Source organism: Armigeres subalbatus, chromosome 3 (genome assembly GCF_024139115.2).
Source record: "Armigeres subalbatus isolate Guangzhou_Male chromosome 3, GZ_Asu_2, whole genome shotgun sequence".
NCBI lineage: Eukaryota > Metazoa > Arthropoda > Insecta > Diptera > Culicidae > Armigeres > Armigeres subalbatus.
The window spans coordinates 135,238,384-135,258,972 of NC_085141.1; the positions used below are offsets into that span (position 1 = coordinate 135,238,384).

At 40.5% G+C, this 20,589-nt stretch overlaps 1 protein-coding gene across 1 annotated transcript; it reads left to right on the forward strand.

Annotated features, from left to right (window-relative positions):
• Positions 1 to 16,436: 16,436 nt before the first annotated feature.
• LOC134221999 (cathepsin M-like) lies at positions 16,437 to 16,916 on the forward strand (the record flags this gene model as incomplete). Its single annotated transcript, XM_062701160.1, has 2 exons — positions 16,437 to 16,621; positions 16,691 to 16,916. Coding segments are annotated over 2 exons (384 nt in total), but the record flags the coding sequence as incomplete, so codon positions are not given.
• Positions 16,917 to 20,589: the final 3,673 nt, after the last annotated feature.

Genomic DNA, 20,589 nt, shown 5'->3' on the forward strand with positions numbered 1-20,589 from the left:
ATACTTTGAGAAGAATTTGTTCCGAGCTCCAGAAGCAGCTTTTTTAAGATTTCCGAGATCTCTTTCCAAATCAGGATGAAAGCAAAATTGAGAAAATGTAAATCGTGTAAAAACAGAATCCAGTGTACTAGATTGGTGAGGACTTACTTCCGATTTCCACCGAGTTCCTCTTGAAATCTTGGATAAATTCTACTTCTGAATTCTGGGAGGAGATCCTTCCGCATACCTTAAGTAATTTCTCCCAAATTCCGAAAGAAATTCCTCTCACTTCCTGACATAATTCCGGAGGAGTTTCTTTCCATTTCCAGAAGGAAATCCTATTGAATTCTGATGGGAATTCCTATCGAATTTCGGGAGGAGTTTCATCCGAATTCTTAGAGGCATCCCTTCGGAAATCTGAGAGAATTCCTTCTGAATTATCGGAGCAAATCTTTCAAAATTCTGAAAAGCGTTTTTTTTTCAGAAAACTGTGGAAAATTTCTTCCGAATTCGGGGAGGAATTTCTTCTGAACTCCAGGAAAATTACTTCCGAATCCCGCGAAAATTTTCTTCCGATTACCAGAAGAAATTTATTTAAAATTGCGGAAGTAATTCTTTCTGAACTTTGAAAAATAATCCAACTGAAATCCACGAGAAATTCCTTTCCCAGAAGAAAATTTCTTCTCAATCTCCGTAAGGAATTTATTCCCAATTTCTTAAAGAACTCCTTCCGCATCCGAAACGCATTTCTTCTAAATTCCGGGAGGAACTTTATACAAACTTTGAAAAGAATTCCTTCCGAATTCATGGAGAAATTATTTCAGAACTTCGATATAAACTCCTACCGATTCCCGGGAAATATTCCTTTCAAATTTCGCAATAATTCCTTCCGGATTTCTGAAGGAAATCCCCAGATAAGTTCTTTCCAATTTTCATCCAAATTCGTTGAAAAATTCTCTCCTAATTCCGTGAAGAATTCCTTTCGAATGATGGAAGGAATTTCTTCTAAATTACCGGGAAAAATTGGTTTCCAATTCCGATAGGAAAATCTACCGAATTAGGGAATAAATTTCCATTTAATTCCAGCATAAACTTCTTACTAATTCCGAAAAAAAATTCCGAATCACGGAAAAAATTCTTTCCTTATTTTGTAAAGAATTTCCTTCCAACTCCTTAAGGAATTACGTCGGCATCCCGAGAGGAATTTCTTCTAAACTTCAAGGAGAATTCTTTCCGAATTCCCCGAGTAATTGTTTCAGAATTCCGAGAGGAATTCCTTTTGAATTCGGTGAGGAAATCTCTTCGAACTTCCGAAGGGATTCCTTACGAATTCGGTGAGGAATTTCTTCCGAATACCAAAAGGCATTTCTTCCATATTTTCGAATGATATCCTTACGAATTATATGGGAAGCTTCATTCAAATTACTTTTGAATTTATGCATACAGATTTCCAGATAAGTCCTTTCCAAATACCGATAGAAATTTCTTCCAAAATCGTTGAGGAGTTCCTTCCAATTTACGGAAGGAATTTCAATTCCGGAAAAAAAATCTACATGTTCCGGAAGGGGAATAATGGGAAAAATTTCCTTTTAATTCCATTTTAAACCTCTTCTGAAATTCCGGAAAAACATCCTTTCGGATCAGTTCAATCAAAGGTAATTGCCTATTTCCGGGGATTAAACCACCCGACTTGGACGTTAATTTACAATGTTATGAAAACTCATATGTGAATATGTACGTTATGTGGAAGATATTGATTTGGAAAATGTATTGGAGGTAACCACTTTCCCTTCGATGGGACTCGAACCCATGACCCTACAGTACGCTAGACTGGTGCTTTAACCAACTCCTTCGTAGGAGGTCCTTCGTAGCTTAGTTGGTTAAAGCACCAGTCTAGCGTACTGTAGGGTCATGGGTTCGAGTCCCATCGAAGGGAAAGTGGTTACCTCCAATACATTTTCCAAATCAATATCTTCCACATAACGTGCATATTCACATATGAATTTCCATAACATCCTTTCGAATTCTTTTTTTTTTAAATCCAGGATTTTTCCTTCCGAGAAGAATTTTTTCTGAAATCCAGGAGAATTTTTTTTTTTGAATTCCATGAGGAATTCATTTCTGGTTCGGTAAGAAATTCATTCCAAATGCGGCGAGGAATTTCTTCCCAAATCTGTGAAAAATTCCTTCCGAATTTGATGAAGAATTTCTTCCGATTTCTTCCGAATTTCTTCCGATTACCGGGAGATACTTATTTGAAATTCCGAAGGAAATCTTTCCGAATTCCAAGAAAAAATTCTTTGTAATTCCACGAGAAATTACCTCCGAAACACAGATCAAATTATCATCTTTCAAATTACTTCATAATTCTATAAGAATTGCATAAGCAATTTCCGCCCAATTCCTCAAGAAATTCTAACCGCACCTCGAGAGGAATTTCTTCTGAAAAATTCTGGGAGGAATTTCATCCAAACTCCGAGGAGAACTCCTTCCAAATTCCCGGAGTAACTCCTTCAGAATTCTGAGAGGAGTTCCTTCCGTACTCGTTGACGAATCTCTTCCCGAATTCCGAAAGGAATTCCTTTGAATTTTAGTGAAGATTTTTTTTCCAAATACAGACCCATTCAATTTTGGCAACAAGTCCGGAACGGTGGTAGCTGGTAGGTCATTTGGCATAAAGTCGTTTGGCGTAACGCCGTTTGGCTTAAGGCCGTTTGGCATAATGGTCGTTTGGCATAATGGCCATTTGGCATAATGGTTGAGAAATCATCAATTTCGGAACTTATATGTTCAATTATTTATAATGATTGGCACTTGAACATTGTAAGAGAGATGTTTCAAATTGATTATTTCGAATTAAAGATCAAATTCTATCAAATCAATCTGCCCATTTCACTTAAAATCTTTTTACCTTTGGGTCAGCAGCAAGATCGTTGTTGACTAAAGCAAACTAAAAAATACGAAAAGTCAAAATTGTAAACGCTCAAGAGCAAAACAAATTTCAATAAACATTTTTGACTTTTGGTCTAATTAACTCAAATTATTAATCTACGCCATTATTATCTGGAAAAGTTCTATCCTACGAAATGGTGTAAGTGAGGAGACAACACCTCCTTTCTATTAACATAGCTGTACAGTGGAAATAATGCCTTCTTTAAATGATCTGTATAGGGCCCTCCTTAGCCGTGCGGTAAGACGTGCGGCTACAAAGCAATACCATGCTGAGGGTGGCTGGGTTCGATTCCCGGTGCCGGTCTAGGCAATTTTCGGATTGGAAATTGTCTCGACTTCCCTGGGCATAAAAGTATCATCGTGTTAGCCTCATGATATACGAATGCAAAAATGGTAACTTGACTTTCTCCTTTTTGAAAAAAGAAACCGCGCAGTAAATAACTGTGGAAGTGCTTAATGAACACTAAGCTGCGGGGCGGCTCTGTCCCAGTGTGGGGATGTAATGCCAATAAGAAGAAGAACGGTTTATGGCGAACATAGGAGGTAATGCCTTCTTTAAATGAATGCGTTGGATCGGTTGAGGAAAACAGAATTGATGATGTCTTCTTTTAATGAACGCAAATGCGCCGAACAGAGTCAATAAGGGGTCCTCCAAATGAACGCGTTTGCCCGGTTTAAGGCAATCAAAGTCGATAATGCCTTATTTAGATGAACACAGTTACCGGATATAAGGCTAACAGAGTTGGTAATACCTTTTTTAGTGAACGCATTTGCCAGGTATAAGGCTAACATAGGAGATAATGCCTTCTTTAATGAACGCTTTTGCTCGGTTTGATGCGAACAGAGATGATAATGCCTTTTTTAGATAAATGCATTTGCCTGATATGAGGTGACCATGGTTGATAATGCCTTCTTTTAATGAACGCATTTGCCCGATTCAAGGCAAACGTAGGAGATGATGCCTTATTCTAATGAACGCTTTTGCTCGGCTTAAAGCGGACAGGGTTGAATGCGGACAGGGTTGAATGCTTGCTATTAAAAATGCGTTTGCCCGGTATGAGGCGAACCGAAAACGAAACTTTCGACGAACAGAAGAGATTTTCTCATTTTAGTGTCGGCATGGCGTCACAGTGAGGTTTATCTCCGGCAAACTTCAGAAGAAACTTTTGTACCCCTTTATTCTGTTTAAATAGATGTTCGCGAGCCATCTCAAGCCCAGTCGACGTGGACTGAAATTTTCTTCAGCTCCCTGCATTGAGCAAATGCAAATTCTCACCTCAGCTTTGACAGTCTTCAAAAGTAGCACATGATAAGTAACGGAAGTTTTTAGAACGATAACTATTCGTTTTATACTGTTTTCAAGCAGTTCTAGTTTGATGAAACGAATCGCGAGTCCAACACGGAGAACCCTGTAAAAGGACTATCGGATGGAAAAATAAGTACGGATCAACTATAAAAATTCTCGTAAAAAATGTGTAATTTACTCGACTGGAGTCACCCTGCTATTGAATAAGTCGTAAAACAAGTAATAATCATTCACATGAATCATAAATAAATTTCTATTGATTAATTTTTTTTCACTGAGATAAAGTATAAACTTGAAATCAGGACTGTTTCAGGGTACTGGCTCATTCGGGGTAGTGTCCCACTCGGGTGACGTCATTCAGGATAGGGACTCATTCGGAGTAATGGTGTTCGGGGTAATAGGATTATGGGCAATAGAATCATGGATAGTGTCAATGAGTCGATATGGTTCCTTCTTTTAATTCGCGAATTTGCTTGGTTTAAGACACGGGAAGATATGTCCCGTCTTTGAAAAGGTGCATTTGCCCGGCAAACGACAAGAGACGACATGATTTCTTCCTTCAATTCAGCTATTTGCTCGGCTTAAGGAAAAGGAAATAATGATCCCTTCTTTCAAAGGAGCAGCATTTGCCCAGCAAAAGCAAGAGAGGATATGACTCCTTCTTTCAATTCATACATTTGGTTCGCTCTGTTCAATGCAAGGGAGATATGATCCTTTCTCAGAAACCGTTTGCTCATGAAAGGAAGAAATGGGCAAGTTTTCTGGTTTGCCCTTACATGAAAAACAAAACAAGCCACCAATGTCAATTTAATTTAATGCCATAATTTAATGCTGATGGTAGGTGCGTCAGCCTTACAAATGGCACCGTTTTGACAGAAAGCTTCTTTATTTTTAGTTTGTCATGTCGTACAATTCCGTTTCCAATTATCATGTATTACCTATATGAAGGAAATGGCTCAACAAATCTTACTTGTCCATTACACAGCTCAAATAACAATTATGCCAAATGACCTTATGCCAAACGACCATAATGCCAAACGACTTTATGCCAAACGGCATTATGTAAAACGACTTTATGCCAAACGGGGTACAATCGTTGAATGTCCGGAACATTCATGTTGCCAAAATCGAATGATTTTTGTTTTCCCAAGATACGTCACATTTCATCACTTATTTTGACACTTTTTTTACGCGGAAAAAAATGTACGCGATTTTTTTACAATGTTTTACGTTGGATTCGGGGTCTAACTAATAAAAGTGATTTTCTTGAAAAAAAAGTTATCGCTTTTTTATGATTATGAGATTTACGTGGTTTATAAGCAATATCAAAATTCAAAAAATGTTTTGCCAAAATCGAATAGTTTTGTTGCCAAAATCGAATGTTACCAAAACCAAATGTTGCTAAAATCGAATGGGGACAGTACCAGAAGGAGTTTATCCGAATCCCATAAAAGGAAATACTTTCAAATTCTGGGAGAAGTTCCTACACGAACAAAAAAAGCGTTCATGAATTCGTTAACTAGCAAGTTCACAGTGTATTAGTGTATTAGAAAAAATCCGGTATTTATCCTTCGGAGAAGGATTCCTTCAGAATTCCGGGCCTTTTCTTTCAGAATACCAAGAAGAGTTCATTCCGAGTTCGGTTTTGTGAGAAATTTCTTCCGAATCGCTTAAATAATTCCTTTCCAATTCCGCGAGAATTTCTAAGAGAAGAGAAATCGATCAATACAGTTACGCCTCTATGAAACTCAGCTCGAGAATTCTATAATGTCAGTGATTTTATCCGAATCTCGTCTAAATAATTTTCACTTATTTTTATATATCTACAAATAAAAAATATCTTTATTTTACATATTACTATTTTTTAGGTCGATTTAATATCCAGAAATAGCTTGTGCGTGCATAGACGAGAATACATCTTCAAACATGAGGTGGCTCACCCTGAAAGCAATTAGTCATCTGCGGTGCTTGATGTGACACAAGTAAGTTGTCCTCTCCTCCTCTTCTCCACGTATACGGTCAGCACTGGTCTTGGCGGCTTTTTGAAGTCTCCCATAAGTCAATAAATCCAAACCGTGATGAATCGGTTAAGCGAATCATACGTTTATGTCAATTAGAGCCACGAATGCCGTCTCAATAATTGTGCACATTCATGCAAATTGCCCATTAAAAGTCGCACCATCTTCCTCCACGGTGCCGTCTATTGCCGCTTTCTTGCACGGGAGTGATTCCACCTTTTTTCTAAATTGAATTATATTAGTAATTGCAAGAACATGAATTGACACCAATTTTGATTTATATCTTAACTCGGCTTCTTGGCGTTGCGTCCAGCGGATCGCCGCAGGGCTAGGGCCACACAAGCAGGGACAAGGCACCCACCGGGCGAGCCACACCCGGACCGTGCGGCACTGTCCCCAATGGCATTTGGCTCCCCGAGTGCGCTCGAGTCGCGTGATCACTCTCCTTTTTACTATTTCAGACTAAAATAAGAATGCACAAACTGAAAGAGTTGCGCGTTCGTGAGATCTGCCCGCGATAGCAATTATTACTATTTTACGTGTGTCTGACGCTGCTACCCCCGCACCGAGTCGCGCCCGTGCGGTAGAAAGGTGGCACGTGAGCTGAGCTGGAAGAGCAACTAAGAGTGCAAATTCATGCACATGGTGGCAGCCAACAACGCCGTCGACGACGATACTCCACCCTTTCCGCGTACAGCGAATGGATGGATTGGAAACCGATTCAACAGAAGTCATCGCCACCACACTCTACTAGGGTTCTCTGCAAATCCCCGCGGCATTCATTTTTTTTTGTTCCTTGATTCCTATTCCGGGGCATAGTAACGAACGGCAGCCTAATTGAGTTGGACACTTCACAGTCAATCGATTTGCAACAAATTGCTTCAGTTCATGGTGCGAGCTGAATCGGCGAATGTTGCGCGTGTGGGATGATTTGTCATTTGTTATTAGCATTCAATGATGTTTACAGGGCGGTAGATTAGTGCAAGTCGGGGATAGTTTAATCGGCGGAGGATCGATTCCTAGTAATATTTTGGTTTTATGCTGGTCTTATAACACTCTTAATGAGTAAATAATAGTCTTCAAGAGCGTTATAAAACTTAAAATGATATTTAAGATCTTTCTGTTATTCAATATTCTGCGAATGTTTCTTCTATATGTCAACTGCATTTCCTGCCAATTTGGACTTTCCAAAAGTGTAATAATTTCGTTCTGACTCAACTAAATGGTATTATAGCCCCCTACAAACATAGATTTATGACCGTTATATTATCTCAGTATATCTAACAGCATGATATTTTTCTTCACGTAAGGTCTAAATGACCGTTTAATGCAAAGCAGTTCGATAGTAACCACTAAGAGCAAACCGTTAATGAATGCAATTTGTTTCAAGCCTTCTCTAATAGTTACTGACCGCAGAAGTAACGTTGTAATCGCTTTCATATTTTTATTACTCAGCAGATCGACAAAAAATTTCTCAGTAGCGCTTACTTAATTACCCATACCGTTCAAATGAATATTTTTACATCTAAAGCACACAGTTGCTGAAAATATTTTGTTCAAGAAAAATTGCGAAACGTTTCTTCTAACACACGCACATTCCTAGCACTTACTTATCCTTGACTACATCCTACATTTATCCGTATGCAATCATTAACATGACCCTCCCAGTCTAGCCGGAATTTCCCCACAGGAGCTACATGGCATACACGCATCTTCTCACTGGTTGGGCGCCTAACCTGACCATGTCCAACCCAAGACAGGCGATCGATTTCGCTGGTTCCTCACCACCCATTGACATCCGAGAGCACAGCCGCTGCAACCTGCTCCGATTATTGCTGCCAAACGATGCCTATCCAGTCCCCGCCGCAGATTGAATTTCCACGATAAGAGGATTATATGCATTTATGCAAAAAAATATCAGAGAACCCGTTCCACATAACTCAGCGCACCTAAGTTCAGATTGGAAGCATGGTTATTATCACAGGTTTTCGCCCAGCAGCGTCGCAAGATATAGAAGCCGGGTAGCAAGTAATGGGACAGGCGATGTCCATTCTGTCGCGTGTGTCGATAAGCTGCAAAGAAATAACGCCATTAGTCGAGAGGGTTTCCTTGATGTCACTCTATGCGAACCGTTTAGGCTTCTGGGTGCAGGTGAAGGTAATTTTTACCATACATGGGACGAAACTTGTACTTCGGTTATCTAACATTAATTAACATATAAAATGGTCATCTCTTGATTCATCTGATTTTTATCGGAACAGTTGTCACTGTATGTAATGTTTGTTACATTCTTTTTATGAAGTGAAAACCTGTATCTTGTGACGCTTATTACTGAGAAAATAATAGAATTATTATTCTAGCATATATGTTTTAAATTGAATCTTTTGTCAAGAAAATTGTTTACAATGCACTTGTCATAAGACGAGTTTGTACAATCCCATTTAATTCTACCACTTAATTGTACCTTGACAGATACGTATTTCGACCTCAACAGTAAGGTCATCCTGAGGACGACATTCCACTAAAAAGATCAAAATATTTTTCTTAGCAAAATGTTTACAATGTTTCAATGGCTTCGATCTGAGCATCCATTATAATTTATTTATTGTTGAATGTTTGTCCAATTTTTTTTAACAGTTTTACAATCAACAATAATTACGCAAGTTCAAAGTTACTTACAAAGAATTGATCGCTCTTGTCCTATTACTTTTAGCCTATCGTGCTGTCTGTATCTGTTGTACATTTGGGAATCCTGTCATTTTGTTTTATGTTATTATATAAATTTTGGGTCGTTTCTTATCTGCTTTCACTCACAGTGTTATAGTTTCTCAACGGAATGGGATATTGGTTTATCATTGGTTATGGTCTCTAATTTTGTTCACTAAGTTCACTTTTATGTTCACCTTTCTGTTCTTCAGGAACTTGAGGAATTGCTCCTAGAAAACCTTGATTGGCCATTTCGCATTTAAAGCACTAATGCGACAACTGGTCCTATAGCCACAACTGGTACATCTTGCCTATATCTTTTACTTGCTCCTAGTCATTACATTTTCACAGGCATTATTTCACTCGTTTGATCATGTAACGCTTGCGTTGAATAGATATTTGCAAAAGTGGGGCTTCAAACAAATTTTTAATTAGTTATAGGAAAAGGGAGGGTCTGGCATTTTCTTGCACTCCTTACAAACAAAAAATAATTTATAAAGAAAATGTTTACAATAGGGGAGATGGGGTGGAAAAGCCATGAAATTCCTTACGTAATTAGTGGACGCATTTACGCAACGTAACATGGCAGATCAATGGGGTTCAAAGATTTATTGGCAATAATTGAAGCATTTGAAGCGTGTACTTTGGCACATGCGTGTACTTGGCAAATAAATAAATTATCAACGGCGACGTATAATGTCTTATACCAGAAAATCAATCCACCTACCTTACGGTCCATATAGTAGAGGAGTAGAAAATCTTACGAGGAGTAGAACGGAACGAGAACAGGCAACAAAAAAACGCGTCGTCAAAGATTTCATCTTGGCTTAATCCAATGTGCTCCTACTCCTTCGATTGATGGAGCCACCAACTGTGTCACCAGTCCGCACATTCGTTTCCCATTCGAAAACTTGGTATGCACTGTGTGGCTCGTGCTATCGGAAAAGGACCAGCCGAACTCTCAGTCCAGCCAGTTTTTGATTCCGAATGGTAGTGACCTGCACTTCGATTCCGAATTCTTTTGTTTGTTTTTTTCTTTCATCTTGTAAAAAAATGAAGATTTGGCAGGACATGAAAAATGCGTCCTTCTTTTATCGTAGCATATTACGATCTCCCATGAAAAGTTCTTGAGGAATCTCTGGATAAACTCCTGGAAGAAGTTCTGGAGGAATTTCCTAAGGAATTACTAGGTGAATTTCTAAACAAACTAAACAAACTTCCGGAGAAAGAACATTCGGAAGAATTCTTGTAATAACTTCCGGAGGAACATCCAGAGGAATTCCTGGAGAAAGTTCTCGAGAAATATCTGGAATTTTTTTCTGAATTCCAGGAGGAACTACTGGAGGAAAGCTTAGAATAACGTCTGCATGAAATCCTGACGGAACATCCAGAGCAATTTCTGGAAGAAGTTCTCGTGGAATTTTAAGAAGAATTTTCGGAGAAAATCCTGGTGGAACTTCCCGAGAATTTCTTGGTAACGACGAAATTCCAGCACAAATTTTAGGAGGAATTTCAGAACAAAAATTCTTAGAAGAATTACCGGAGGAACATCCAGAAAAATTCCTGGAGGAATTTACCGAGATATTACTGCAAGAATCTCCGGGGGAATTTCAGAAAGAACTTCAAGAAGAATTTTCGGATGAATTTTTGAACAAAAAACTCCTGGAGGAACTTTCGAAGGAATTCATTGGGGAACTCCTAGAGGAATTCCTGGAGAAACATTCTGAGAAATTCCTGAAGGAATTCCAGTAGCAACTTCTGGAGGATCTTTCAGACAACTTTCTGGACCAATTCTAGGAGAAATTTCAGAACAAAAACAGGACAAAAAAATCTAGGTAGAACCATCGAAGAAACATCCAGAGGAATTTTCCGAGTTATTCCTGAACGAATTTCCGGAGGAATCCTTCTAAGAACTTCCGGATGAATTCTGGAGGCACTTCTGGAGGAATTCCTGGAAGAACTTCCCGACGAATTCTTGGAGGAACTTCCAGAGCAATACATGAAGGAACTTCCGGAGGAATTGCTGGAGGAACTTCCAGAGAAATTTCTTCCGGAGTAATTCCTGTAGGAACTTCCGGAATGATTCCTGTAGAAACTTGAAACTTCCGGAGGAATTCCTGTAGGAACTTCCGGAAAAATTCCTGTAGGAACTTCCGGAGGAATTCCTGTAGGAACTTCCGGAGGAATTCCTGGAGGAACTTCCGGAGGAATTCCTGGAGGAACTTCCGGAGGAATTCCTGGAGGAACTTCCGGAGGAATTCCTGGAGGAACTTCCGGGGGAATTCCTGGAGGAACTTCCGGGGGAATTCCTGGAGAAACTTCCGGAGGAATTCCTGGAGGAACTTCCGGAGGAATTCCTGGAGGAACTTCGGGAGAAGGTCCTGGAGGAACTTCCGGAGGAATTCCTGGAGGAACTTCCGGAGGAATTCCTGGAGGAACTTCCGGAGGAATTCCTGGAGGAACTTCCGGAGGAATTCCTGGAGGAACTTCCGGAGGAATTCCTGGAGGAACTTCCGGAGGAATTCCTGGAGGAACTTCCGGAGGAATTCCTGGAGGAACTTCGGAGGAATTCCTGGAGGAACTTCCGGAGGAATTCCTGGAGGAACTTCCGGAGGAATTCCTGGAGGAACTTCCGGAGGAATTCCTGGAGGAACTTCCGGAGGAATTCCTGGAGGAACTTCCGGAGGAATTCCTGGAGGAACTTCCGGAGGAATTCCTGGAGGAACTTCCGGAGGAATTCCTGGAGGAACTTCGGAAGGAATGCTGGAGGAACTTCCGGAGGAATTTCTGGAGGAACTTCCGGAGGAATTCCTGGAGGAACTTCCGGAGGAATTCCTGGAGGAACTTCGGAGGAATTGCTGGAGGAACTTCCGGAGGAATTGCTGGAGGAACTTCCGGAGGAATTCCTGGAGGAACTTCCGGAGGAATTCCTGGAGGAACTTCCGGAGGAATTCCTGGAGGAACTTCCGGAGGAATTCCTGGAGGAACTTCCGGAGGAATTCCTGGAGGAACTTCCGGAGGAATTCCTGGAGGAACTTCCGGAGGAATTCCTGGAGGAACTTCCGGAGGAATTCCTGGAGGAACTTCCGGAGGAATTCCTGGAGGAACTTCCGGAGGAATTCCTGGAGGAACTTCCGGAGGAATTCCTGGAGGAACTTCCGGAGGAATTCCTGGAGGAACTTCCGGAGGAATTCCTGGAGGAACTTCGGAGGAATTCCTGGAGGAACTTCCGGAGGAATTCCTGGAGGAACTTCCGGAGGAATTCCTGGAGGAACTTCCGGAGGAATTCCTGGAGGAACTTCCGGAGGAATTCCTGGAGGAACTTCCGGAGGAATTCCTGGAGGAACTTCCGGAGGAATTCCTGGAGGAACTTCCGGAGGAATTCCTGGAGGAACTTCCGGAGGAATTCCTGGAGAAACTTCCGGAGGAATTCCTGGAGGAACTTCCGGAGGAATTCCTGTAGGAACTTCCGGAGGAATTCCTGGAGGAACTTCCGGAGGAATTCCTGGAGGAACTTCCGGAGGAATTCCTGGAGGAACTTCCGGAGGAATTCCTGGAGGAACTTCCGGAGGAATTCCTAAAAGGAACTTCCGGAGGAATTCCTAAAAGGAACTTCCGGAGGAATTCCTAAAAGGAACTTCCGGAGGAATTCCTAAAAGGAACTTCCGGAGGAATTCCTGGAGGAACTTCCGGAGGAATTCCTGGAGGAACTTCCGGAGGAATTCCTGGAGGAATTCCTGGAGGAACTTCCGGAGGAATTCCTGGAGGAACTTCCGGAGGAATTCCTGGAGGAACTTCCGGAGGAATTCCTGGAGGAACTTCCGGAGGAATCCCTGGAGGAACTTCGGAAGATTTTTTGGAGGAACTTCAGAGGATTTCCTGGAGGAACTTCCGGAGGAATTCCTGGAGGAACTTCCGGAGGAATTCCTGGAGGAACTTCCGGAGGAATTCCTGGAGGAACTTCCGGAGGAATTCCTGGAGGAACTTCCGGAGGAATTCCTGGAGGAACTTTCGGAGGAATTCCTAGAGGAACTTCCGGAGGAATTCCTGGAGGAACTTCCGGAGGAATTCCTGGAGGAACTTCCGGAGGAATTACTGGAGGAACTTCCGGAGGAATTCCTGGAGGAACTTCTGGAGGAATTACTGGAGGAACTTCCGGAGGAATTTCTGGAGGAACTTCCGGAGGAATTCCTGGAGGAACTTCCGGAGGAATTCCTGGAGGAACTTCCATAGGAACTTCCGGAGGAATTCTTGGAGGAACTTCCGGAGAAATTCCTGGACGAACTTCCGGAGGAATTCCTGGAGGAACTTCCAGAGGAATTCCTGGAGGAACTTCCGGAGGAATTCCTGGAGGAACTTCCGGAGGAATTCCTGGAGGAACTTCCGGAGGAATTCCTGGAGGAACTTCCGGAGGAATTCCTGGAGGAACTTCTGGAGGAGCTCCTGAAGTTACTTCCGGATGAATTCCTGGAGGAACCTCCGGATGAATTACTGGAGGAACTTCCGGATGAATTACTGGAGGAACTTCCGGATGAATTACTGGAGGAACTTCCGAAGAGTTCCTGAAGTTACTTCCGGAGGAGTTCCTGAAGGAAATTCCGGAGGAATTCCAGGAGGAACCTCCAGAGGAACTTCCAGAGGAATTCCTGGGGTACCTGAATTATTTTTGATACATGATTTGTCCCAAGCCAACAACTCCACCGTGTCACCGCCGCCGCCGCTGGCTGAAAATGATTTATCACGCCACCGCCAATAAAGTTTCAATCGGCGCACAGGTCTACTAGCATGCCGTATTTGATCACAGGTAAGATGATTTGCTTGTAGACAGCAAACTTATTTTTCAGGGACAATGTTGACCGGTGGCCAATGAGCCGAGGCTTAGATTTCAGAATTTTAGTTATTTTCCAGAACGGCTTAGCACAGTCTGGGCGAGCGCGGATCATATTGGAGAAATCACTATTTCTGAAGTCCACCATTCTGACCTGAATGATTTTTGTCAAACGACGTGTCGACCAGGTGAGTGTCATCCATATCTCGCAACATGGGCTTGTTTTGCAGCCAACATTTACGCGACTGGACCCCACTGACATTTTTGGATCCCAATGGGAATCAAATCAGATGTTGGTAAATAACACAAATACTACCATAAAGTTTACTTTGAGATGTTGGCTGCAAAAACATGGCGTCGTGCCGCCCACCTGATGTCGACGCGTCAAGTTGCAACGTGTCTTAAGCGCAGTCAGCCTTCTTGGATGGCGTGGTTCTGCTCGTCAATTGCCTCTGCCTCCGGATGTCGCTGGTAGTCGATATTGTCTTCCACGCACGTTGTCTTCGACGGCCAAAGAACCATCGCCGGCATTGGCTTGAGTTGGGCAGTACGGCGCAATGAGCGTGTTGAGTCTCACGATGCGAAAGTCCGGGATGTATACGCTCGCCTCACCTACGGATTTAGGTGCGTTTAGGTGATGAACGCCACGTCTATTTCCTTCTACTCAACGAAATTCTTCAACTAGAAGGTTTTGCTCTTGAGCAACCAAGCATTCCAGTTGACCAGGCCCACTCTAGCAGCCACATTCAATGATGAACATGCCAAGAGTAAAAACCTGGTCGAAACGGGATTTATAACCGCGCAGTTGAATGGCGAGTTGCGAGAAGATCGACTTCAATTGCTCCGGGGTGTATAGCGGATCAGATTCTTCCGATGGGACAGTTTCGTTCTCCGTCGGAAGACAGAATCCAAGAAGAGGTAGCGGGAGCCGTTCGCTGGACGATAGAGCCGATGGTGCTGGAGCTTAAACTAACGTAGCTAAATGCACAAAGCATTATATTTGGAAGAATCCGGGTTTAACCAGAAACCCCAGAATTCTTTTCAGATTCTGTTAGAAAACAAGGAATCATTTGCTCGAATTAGTGTGAGCCGTTCGTGAAACCCGAACTTCTTTGGAAATCTTAGAAAATGGGTTTTATGCTCAGAAATTACATTTAAAAATCAAGATTGGTGTAACAATTTTGGTAAATTGGTAAAACAAATTATTGGTATGTACAGATAACAGATTAGTACGATCGGATGAAGCTTCGTAACTATCATATCCTCAGACAATCCTTTGAAAAGTGTATAATAGCTTAAAAATTAAAATAAATTTCGATTTTCAAAGTCTCACTGTTACATACGTTGCTTTAACATGTGGGTGGCTATGATTTACAATTGAAAAACAATAATTCAAAACAAAACAAAACTGCAGTTTTGTCAAACATGCCATGTGAAAAAGTGAACAACCGTCTAATCTGACTTATCTGCAGCATACCGGTGGCGGTATGTGTAATGTGTTCGTGTAATTTTATCATTTTCCCAAGGAATTTCAATGGATTGAGCTCTGATGTGAAGCACGCTTATTACGTGTCATGCATCAACGAGAGTCAGTGGAAAGAACTTTGAAAATATGGTTTTAAAACCATTCAAGGCAAACGGATTTCTCGAGTCATTTTTAAAAATAATTTCTTAAACTTATCGAATGTACATCAAGTCATATTTTCCCATTTTCTTATATCATTCTAAACCAACAATGCGATATCTGCACTCCATTTAAACTTAATTATTACTCGTCATTGAAAAAGCTCTGAGCTGATAATTATATTTCTTATAGTTGCTCCTTGTCAAGCGCCATATTTTATCTACGGAATTCGAATGATTGCTGGGACGGTAATTAGCATTGGTTTTTATTAACATTTGGAATATGACGCATTCACGAGACGCTACCAATTGCACCTTTGCAAAGAAACTGAATTATTCGTCGAAATGCATGCCACAAGATAAAACCGTCAAAGTGATTTAGTTTTGACGCATTGGTCCCTGAAGTGCTGAGTGCCATTACTGTTCAAACCGTTCAAACCGCACCACTGCAATCAAATCAATGCAGATCACCGAATCTGTACCCATTCAAAACCATGCCAAGTCATTCCCGAAAATTGTACCGTTCTGCGAAACATGACGATTTCCGACAGTTTATACTTTTTTTAGCCCGTTTCCTCCAGTAGGTTAAACCGCACTCTTCATAAAACATGACAACGAACGCTTGCTTACGACTGCGATCCAATGCCGTTATTGTTTATTTACTCCTGCATCAACAATTTATCGCAACTTTGCATACAGTTTTTTGTACCTTCAGGGTTACCTCGAGTGCGGCAGAAACCAGCAGCGGCATGGCACAGTTTTGTAATCAAACACCTCTTCCATTCGATTTGTGCTGGTCATTGGGAGTAGTCGTTTCCCAAGTGCGGTTGAAAGCAAGCCGACGTCCTCTTGATAAAGAATTGTGTTATTTTTTGAGTCATCGAATTAATTTTTAACCACATTTTCCTTTTCGATGTTATCGTTTCAGAAATCTGATCATCGACTGCTCACTGCATTGGCGTACCTACACCGTTTCTACTTTCGATAATTCATTAGAGCTTTTTCAGATGCACTCAATCAGTAACTAAAATATTTGAAATTAATCTTCCAGCAAGGTACGTGCGGCTTCAATGCCGATTTAGCCATCTGCAACATCAGTGACTGGGGGATTCTGCCGAAGAAGGAGGACGCCCTGGCCTTTGCTCTGTGGAAGGTGGGACCTCTTGCTGTCAGTTTGAATGCCGCTCCGTCGTCGTTCCAGTTGTATCAGTAAGTTTTTGACCGAAAGGAGAAATCCCCGATCGTCAGAGGGCTGTAAGTGAATGTGTCTTTTCGCAGATCCGGCATTTACGACAGTACTGACTGTACCAGTGCGACACTGAACCATGCAATGCTGCTCGTCGGATACACCCCAACCTATTGGATTATCAAAAACTGGTGGTCGAAAACGTGGGGCGAGAATGGTTACATGAGGATGGTTCGCGGCAAGAATATGTGTGGAATATCTAATTACGCAGCTTACTGTACTATAAAATAAGTAACGCATAGGACTGATTATGAATAATTAAACTATTCTGAATTGAAAAGTTTGGCTTTTCATTACTTTCTTGTGATATGATGAATTCCCGGTTCGGTCTCTGTCCCACTACTTGCTAATTGAAATTGACCCTTTTCCTTATATTCTTGGCATGGAAGAACAAACTCAAATTGATGCCTTCTGCCGCAAAACATATTCGAAACCTTATTCCACGGAGTTTAAACTAGACCTGTGCGTCGCCGCCAGTGGTTTTACTAACGCCGCCGCCGACGACGATTTTGGGTCGGCGCGTCACGGATAATAATTTTACCACGCCGATGATAAATCGCAATAAAGAAAATAATGAACTTGAGTCGAGTCGAGTGAAGTACGAGTCACTGGAGAAGGCCTTACATTCGAGGGCGAAATACGTATCTGTAAAGCAATACAACGTGGTGGAACTACTTAGAATAGTACTAAACTCGTCTTATGATAGAATGTTGTTAAGGTGGAACTCGTCAGAATTCAATTTCAAATCTATCTCAAGTGATGGTGTCTCTAAGTCCAGTGTAGTGACATACATTGTCTTGGTTGATGAATAGGTTGATTGATAGGTTTGTGAGTTTGAATGAGGCTTTATCTAGTAGATTTAATCTACTAAGTAGAATAATACATAAAATGATTAACTGATCTTTGGAATTCGTCTAAGCCAAGGCCTCATTCAATCCTGCACCTAAACCTGTAGGTGACTCACAAATTATGTTTGTTGTGGTACATAAGCTTTTGGGAAGGCTTGAATACGTGCCCCCATTGGATGTGGGATTGGTGTTGGTAAATCATTGCAGTTCAGGAATTACATGTTAAGTAGCACATTAATTATCTTGACAGTATTTTTTATATTTATTAAAATCAACCAACCCTACTAGGCAAACCAATTTAGCAAAATAATTAAATCACTACTGCAAACGCTTTTCCAGTTTTGTCCTGTATAACTATTTTTTATTTTGAAATCAACTTTTGAATATGATTGACAAAACCATTTGGTATATTTCTTTGTCAATTCCTCCACAAATTCCTCCAAAAAACTTCCTAATAAAAACCATAGAAAATTACTTTACGAATTTCTTTCGGAAATTTTTTATGGAATGCATTCAAAAAAAATTGTTTCGGGAATTTATATGAAAATTTCGTTAGGAATTCCTTCTTAGACTTCCTAAGGAATTCCTTCAGAAGTTTCTTTAGCAATTCCTCCGGAGAATTCTTAAGGAATTCCTCAAGAAATTCCATTAGGAGTTTCTTCGAAAATTGTTTAGCAACTCTTTAATTTTTTCAAGCAATGCCTTCGAAAATTTCTTCGAGAATTCCTTCGGAAATTCCTCCTTATAAAATTTCTTCGGCAATTATTCCATGAATTCCTTAAATAAATTCTTCCGGATATTGCATAAGGGATTTCTTCGGAATTTCCCTAAGGATTTTTTTCAGAATTTTTTCTACCAATTCCTTTAAAACATTTTCCCGGAATTCTTCCAGAACTTTCTGCAAGAATTACTTCGAAAATGCCTCCATGGGTTCTTTCAGTAATATCTTCGGAGTTTTTTAGTGTTTGGTGTTTATTTTTTTGTTTTATTCTTTCGAAAATTCAATTAGTAACTCCATCGGAAACTAGTTTATTCTTTAATTAAGTTTCAAGGGAATACTTGGAGAAATATCCGAAGGAATTATTGATGGATTCTTTTAGGTTATTTAAAGAAAAAATCTTGAGGAGTTTAAATTTTTTTTTTAATTTCCGAATGAATTTTGAAGGCATTTGTAAAAGAGCTGGATCTGCTAAAATAGTTTTTGAAGGTATTTCTGAAAGACTTCTCCAAAAAAATGCCCAATGAAATTTCCAGAATAATCCATGAAGGTATTTCTGAGAGATTTTTTGAAGGAATTTCCGGAGGAATTCTCAAAGGAATTTATAAAGAAATCCATAATAGAATTTCAGAAGAAATGCTACTGGTACTTCTGAAGTAATTTCTAGATTTCTGCAGGAATTCCTTTGGTTTCTGCAGGAATTCCAGGGATTTGCAGAAAGTCTTTCGGAAATTCTTTTAGGTTTTCCTTTGAATTTACTTCGGGAATTATTTCGAAATTTTCTCCACCTATTTCTTCAGAAATGTGTTCAGGAAAACCTTGAAAAAATCCTAGAGGTATTCTTCCGGAAATTCCTTCAGAAATTCTTCTATGAACTCTTTTGGAGTTCCTTGCAATGTTCTTGGACGAAGATTCCTTAAGAAATCCTGAACAAATTCTTAGAGGAATATCCGAAGAAATTCCTTAAGGATTTTTCAAAGTAACTCCTAAAGGAACTTCCGACAGTCTTAGATTTCTCCGAAAATTTCTATGGACATTCCGTCGAGACATCGTTCGGAAATTCAGATATGGCTTCTGGAAATCCTTCGCGAATTCCATTTTAAATATCTACAGAAAATGTTTTAGTAGTTCCTTCGGAAATTGTTTCAGAATTTCTCCAAAAATTCTCTAAAAGCTCCTTCAGAAATTCATTTTTTAGGCTTTGAAAATTTGCTTAGGAATGTCTTTGAAAAATAATTTACGAATTCCTTCGGAAGATTCTTTTATTAATACACCTTCGGATTTTCTTTTTATAAATTCCTCTAAGGGTTACTTAGCAAGTTCCTTGACATTTTTTTCTACAATTTTCATTGGATTTTTTTTTTTCAAATCTACCTTAAGCAACTTCTAGAGAATTTGCGGGCAAATTCCTCCACTTAATTCTTTGGTCACTTTAGGAAGCTACCTACATACACTGACAAAACTAGCTCTGTACACATCGTTGATTCGTCTACTCGCCTGTACGGCCATGAATCATGGACGTTGAAAGATGCAGATTATTGAATTCTCGGAATGTTTTAGCGAAAAATACTGCACTCAGTAGGCAGATAAGATACGACAGATTACAGTAGGCTGGTTAGGTGTCACTGGGTCTGGATTCACAATGATAAGTGATGTGACCGTCTGAGCATTTTAAACACTAATATGAACACTCATAGATACGGTAAATCGCGTACTCACAATAACTTCTATGATCGCCCGATCAATCTGAATCCAATACTGAAGGACTGAAAGAGTTTTTTTTCTAGCGCGCGATAAGATTTTGTATTCAGGATATTTCAGGAATACAGGCATAGAAATCTCAACAACATTTATTGATGACAGGAGGACTGGAGTCAAACATATTATTGATTGAATGGACAATAAATAACAACAATTCGTTTGAATGATTCAACAGATTGATACTCGATTGATTTAATAATATTGATTCAATACTATTCTCACCTTCTTGTCTTGTCTTGTCTTAACACATGCACAGCCAGTTTTCTTCTTCTTCTTATTGGCATTACATCCCCACACTGGGACAGAGCCGCCTCGCAGCTTGGTGTTCATTAAGCACTTCCACAGATATTAACTGCGAGGTTTCTAAGCCAAGTTTACCATTTTTGCATTCGTATATCATGAGGCTAACACGACGATACTTTTATGCCCAGGGAAGTCGAGACAATTTCCAATCCGAAAATTGCCTAGACCGGCATCGGGAATCGAACCCAACCACCCTCAGCATGGTTTTGCTTTGTAGCCGCGCGTCTTACCGCACGGCTAAGGAGGGCCCCCGCACAGCCAGTATCAATACAATTCTTACGTTCGAAACAAACATAAATTA